Source organism: Gymnodraco acuticeps, unplaced genomic scaffold (genome assembly GCF_902827175.1).
Source record: "Gymnodraco acuticeps unplaced genomic scaffold, fGymAcu1.1, whole genome shotgun sequence".
Lineage (NCBI taxonomy): Eukaryota > Metazoa > Chordata > Actinopteri > Perciformes > Bathydraconidae > Gymnodraco > Gymnodraco acuticeps.
The window spans coordinates 39,549-45,000 of NW_022990615.1; the positions used below are offsets into that span (position 1 = coordinate 39,549).

Below are 5,452 nucleotides of genomic sequence, written 5' to 3' on the forward strand. Positions count from 1 at the left end.
CCTTCCTAAATTCTCCCACACCACGCCGCTCCTCCGCTCCCTTCACTGGCTTCCGGTAACTGCTAGAATCCACTTCAAGACACTGGTACTTGCGTACCATGCTGCGAATGGATCTGGCCCTTCCTACATCCAGGACATGGTTAACCTGTACACCCCAGCATGTGCACTCCGCTTTGCATCAGCCACACGGCTCGCTGCACCCTCACTGCGAGGGGGACCCAAGTTCCCATCAGCAAAAACACGTGGGTTTGCTATCCTGGCTCCAAAATGGTGGAATGAGCTCCCCATTGACATCAGGACAGCAGATAGCTTACACACCTTCCGGCACAGACTGAAAACTCATCTCTTTCGACTCCACTTCGAGCGATAGAACTATTAACAAAGCACTTATATACTAATAAAGGACTGGCTTATCTAAAGCCAGTTGAGTAGCACTTGAAATGTTTTTACTCTATGAAGCCTGATATACTTATATGATTCTGTTTTCTTCAAGGTTGTATTTTGTTGGTCGAACGCACTTATTGTAAGTCGCTTTGGATAAAAGCGTCAGCTAAATGCAATAAATGGCATGATATCCAAAACATTTTTTTTGAGGAATAGTTGGAATATGAAATGATAAAAAAATGTAATTACAAAGACACTTCACCTCACCGGGTCAAAAAGACCCACTTATGCATCTAAGGGTTAAGGAAGCTTGCGAAACCCAAATAAATTATTCACATGGAAAAACAGTTACAAGCTGCCATCTAAAGTACAAATGTAAAAGGGTCAGAGATAAAAAAATTAATAAAAAAACTTTAAAAGTATTCTGACCTGGACCTCTTTGTGCCCGTCTATTTGTTCTTTCATTAGCTGGTGATTTGGCATACTCTCTCATCTCCATGTTTCTCATAGTGACAGTCTTCAACCACAGCTACATAAAGCTCTTTGTAAATGTGTGAATGTATCCGTTTTTATAGCTTTTGTGGTGTGTGTGTGTGTGTGTGTGTGTGTGTGTGTGTGTGTGTGTGTGTGTGTGTGTGTGTGTGTGTGGAGCAACAGATAAACAAATAAGTGCTATCTTATAAAAGCATCCTCCCGTTTCTTGTAAGTTCTCTTGCTTTAGGTGAAACGCCCTGGAATTTTTTTTACCCTGACAAGCGCTAAACACTAATTTCACACACAGGACACAGGATGATAAGCATTACATTTGTTCGAAGTTAACATAAACATTATACATCTTGCTTTTCCGTTCCTCTTTACTGCTGGTTCCTTTGTGGAATTATTCCCTTTCCATTGACCTTGTATCTTAATTTGTTGACGACAAAGAGACTCCCTCATTCACCTTTGTCATATAGTGTTAGCTGTTGGCCATCAATCTTTCGTTTATTTGTAAATATCATGTAGCATGCATGACTTGCTTTCTGGCATTTTGAATCCCCAGTTATATGACCACCTCTCCACTTTTTAATCGCTCTAGCTATATTCTCCATTACGTATGGGGCATTTCTTCCCCTCATCCAAATAGCCCCATCATCTGCGTATAGAACCGATTGGATGCATGTGTCTAAGCATGTAAATATCTCATTAATCATGATGTTAAATAATATTGGACTGACTGCACTCCCTTGGGGAATACCATTTTCTATTTCAAAATAATTGGAAATATCTGCTCCAACCTTTACTCTAAATGTCCTGTCTGTTAAAAAGGCCCTTACCCAATTGTGCATTCTCCCTCCAATACCCATTTTACTCAATTTGATCAGTAACCCATCCCTCCACATAGTCGTACGCCTTTTCAATGTCCAAGTACACTATTGCCATTATCTCTTTCATTTTCAATGTTTTTCCCACATCATTACTCACTCTTACTAATTCCACATCCAGAGCTGACCTATTATCCTGTCTCTTCTCCTTCACGTTTTCATTCTCTGCTAGTAACTGCTGTTTTTGCTGCCTATGAATATCACTGAGATGCTCCCCACTATGTACTGCTGCAAGTGTCCTTCCTAACATATCTGCCTTCTCTTTATCTGTCACTGCCAGCCTCTCCCCATCAACCGAAGCTGGAATTGTAATGGATTTCTTTTTCCCACTCATCTGCTTTAACATGAACCAGACATCACCTAATGTTACTCCTCTGCCAATGGTAGAACACAATTCTCTCCATGTTCTCTTTTTTGTATATTTTATTGTCCTTCGAGCAGCTGCCCTTTTCCTTTGAAACTCTAGAACATTATTTTGTGTCATGTTTTTCTTTAATTCTCTAAATGCATTATTTCGCTCTTTAATAGCCCTGCGGCATTCCTCATTCCACCATGGCACCACTTTCTTCCTACCCTTGGTTGTTGTTTTGGGTATACTGTTCTCTGCTGCATTTAGTATATGTTGCGTTATTTGGCTTGTAATGACCTCTATGCTTCCCTCTGATGTTAGCAGGTGTACCGACTCCTCACACCATATCCTACATTTCCCCCAATCAGCTTTAGCAAAGCACCACCTGGTTATTAAACCTCCTTCCTGCATATATACATTATTATTCATTTTAGTAAGCACTGGATAATGGTCACTTCCTACAGTGGAGGTATTCAAAACAAACCATTCGCATGTATGAACCAAACAGTTTGACACTAATGTCAGATCCAGGCATGAGACTTTCCCCCTGAGTACATCTATTCTTGTGCCATGTCCATCATTAAGGCATACTAGTGTTCTTTCCTCCAGCATTTCTTCCACTATATTTCCGTTACTGTCTGTATGGTTGCTGCCCCATAGACTGTTGTGTGCATTGAAATCACCACACCAAACTTCCTTCCTATGTTTACTGCCTGCTATTTCTTTAAATATATCAGTGGTTAGATTTGGACATGGGTTGTATAAATTGATTATCCTAATGTTATCTTGTTTTCTAGGGTTGCAGATTTCCACAATAATACAGTCTATATCATCAGGAGATTGCACCTCCCTATATGCCACACCATCTTTGAGAAATGGCTGCAGGATCTCAGGTATGCAAAGTGGACAGGTAGGCGAGAAAGGCTTTTTTGAGTCTCAGAGACCAAGGTCCTGTACACTTCGCATACATTGACTGCACGACTTCAGGTCTGCGATGTGGACAGTACACCTCAAATACATCACTACACAACCTGTGATATTTGAAAATAAGGGAATGACATGTTTATAATATGCTGCAAAACACAACAAATATGCAGGGTTGCAAGTCTATTTCTAAGGCCATTTTATTTTTGGTAGTCTGATCATTTCAACAAGAGAATAGAATCAAACTGAAAACATGTTCTAGATTCATGAAGCAGATTAATGAACAGTGAAACTCGCTCATGGACTTTAAGGTGAATACTTAAGAAAAAGTTTTCCCACACTATTTGTAGGAGCCATTTTATGGGTGTTGTTAGTGTCTCAGTTTACCTTATTTATATGTATAGCGCAACATTATTTTGAACACTTGGTGGCGGGGTTTAGCTGCACCGGGTGTATAAAAGGGGTCATAGGTGACAGGAGAGGAAGAGGACACAAGGCAAGGCAAGGCAAGTTTATTTATATCGCACCTTTAAACACAAGGCAATTCAAGGTGCTTTACAAAAAAGAAAGACTTTCAGACAAAGGTATTTAAAAACAGTAAAAGATAATAAAAGAAACATTAAAAGAAAAAATACATGAATAAAAAAGTACATGAATAAAAAAGTTACAGTGCAGTTTAAGATATGAATAGTTCACACAGAAGTTCCACTTTACTGACACAGGAGGAAGAGCATACCGATTCTACCAGACGGCCAGCCCAGCCAGCCCCGGCAGATGCTCATACTACAACTATTGACACAGTGTACTTTAACCTTGGTATGTAAAGCAATAAAACATCATTCTAAAACTGCAGCAAAAGACTGGAACTTCATATGTTTGTGTCTGCGTCAGGATCACACTAAACCCTCCTGTGAAGTAATGGCATAAAGATATAGGACACAGGAACATTTAAATTGCCATTACATTAAATAGAATCGTACTCTATGAGTGAAACTGAACAATATAAGAAACATATCGCATTAGATTAAGGATCGTTTTCACCGGACAAACAATTGGATTACTTCACAACTGACACAGTCATCCCGGATCAGCTGGACAACAGGCCACCTTCAGCTGGAGATTGTCACCACCTTCGCTCATCAAGACAGCGAAAGGAGACGCCGAGAACCAAGGCTGGGAAAGCGGCCGGGTATGTGCGGCACTAAAACTGGATTGCATATTGGATACATAAACTGTATTGGACAATGGCTTGGATTTAATGCTGCAATAATGTCAGCTGTTTGAATCAGTGCCCTGTCAGCAGATGGACAGCCAGAGAACGAAACTTAAAAGGAACAGTGAACATTATGCCTGTCAATTCTGATGTTACGTCAACAGATGGCGCTGTTGGGATGGGATCAGTAATGGAAAAAAGGATCACCCAATGCATGGCCAATAGATGGGAGTTGTTTATTGTAAAAAACAAAATAAGCTTAAATCAGGGCCCTACACTCTTAAAACCACTACGGTTTTTCTCCTGTGTGAACACGAAGATGTGATTTGAGATGACCTGATTGAGTGAAAGTTGTCCCACACTCTTCACACCAGTACGGTTTTTCTCACATGTGAATACGGTGATGTAATTTGAGAGCATCTGATCTAGAGAAAGTTGTCCCACACTCTTCACAGCTATACTGTTTTTCTCCCTTGTGAATACGTTGATGTGATTTGAGAATATCTGATCTAGAGAAAGTTTTCCCACACTCTTCACACCAGTACGGTTTTTCTCCAGTGTGAATACGGTGATGTGATTCTAGAGCACCTGATGTAGTGAAAGCTTTCCCACACTCTTCACAGCTGTAAGGTTTTTCTCCAGTGTGAATACGGTGATGTAATTTGAGAGCACCTGATGTAGTGAAAGTTTTCCCACACTCTTCACAGCTGTAAGGTTTTTCTCCAGCATGAATACGTTGATGTGATTTGAGAGCACTTGATTGAGTGAAAGATTTCCCACACTCTTCACAGCTGTAAGGTTTTTCTCCAGTATGAATACGGTGATGTGATTTGAGATGACTTGATTGAGTGAAAGTTGTCCCACACTCTTCACACCTGTAAGGTTTTGCTCCAGTATGAATAAGTTGATGTGATTTGAGATTAGCTGATGTAGTGAAAGTTGTCCCACACTCTTCACACCTGTAAGGTTTTTCTCCCGTGTGTATACGTTGATGTCTTTTGAGATGACCTGATTGAGTGAAAGTTGTCCCACACTCTTCACACCTGTAAGGTTTTCTCCCGTGTGTATACGTTGATGTGATTTGAGAGCACCTGATGTAGTGAAAGTTGTCCCACACTCTTCACACCTGTAAGGTTTTTCTCCCGTGTGAATACGGTGATGTGATTTGAGATGAGCTGATGTAGTGAAAGCTTTCCCACACTCTTCACACCCGTACGGTTT

At 40.5% G+C, this 5,452-nt stretch overlaps 1 protein-coding gene across 1 annotated transcript in view; it reads right to left on the reverse strand.

The window, feature by feature from the left end:
- Positions 1–3,068: 3,068 nt before the first annotated feature.
- The window catches only part of LOC117554598 (zinc finger protein 420-like), an 81,577-nt gene continuing 79,193 nt past the window's right edge, over positions 3,069–5,452 (reverse strand). Inside the window, exons 4-5 of the mRNA XM_034229046.1 lie at positions 5,358–5,406; positions 3,069–5,274 (exon numbers count right to left, since the gene is read on the reverse strand). Of these exons, the coding sequence (XP_034084937.1) occupies positions 4,617–5,274; positions 5,358–5,406 (707 nt within the window). The 3' untranslated portion in view covers positions 3,069–4,616. The remainder of the gene's footprint in view (positions 5,275–5,357; positions 5,407–5,452) is intronic.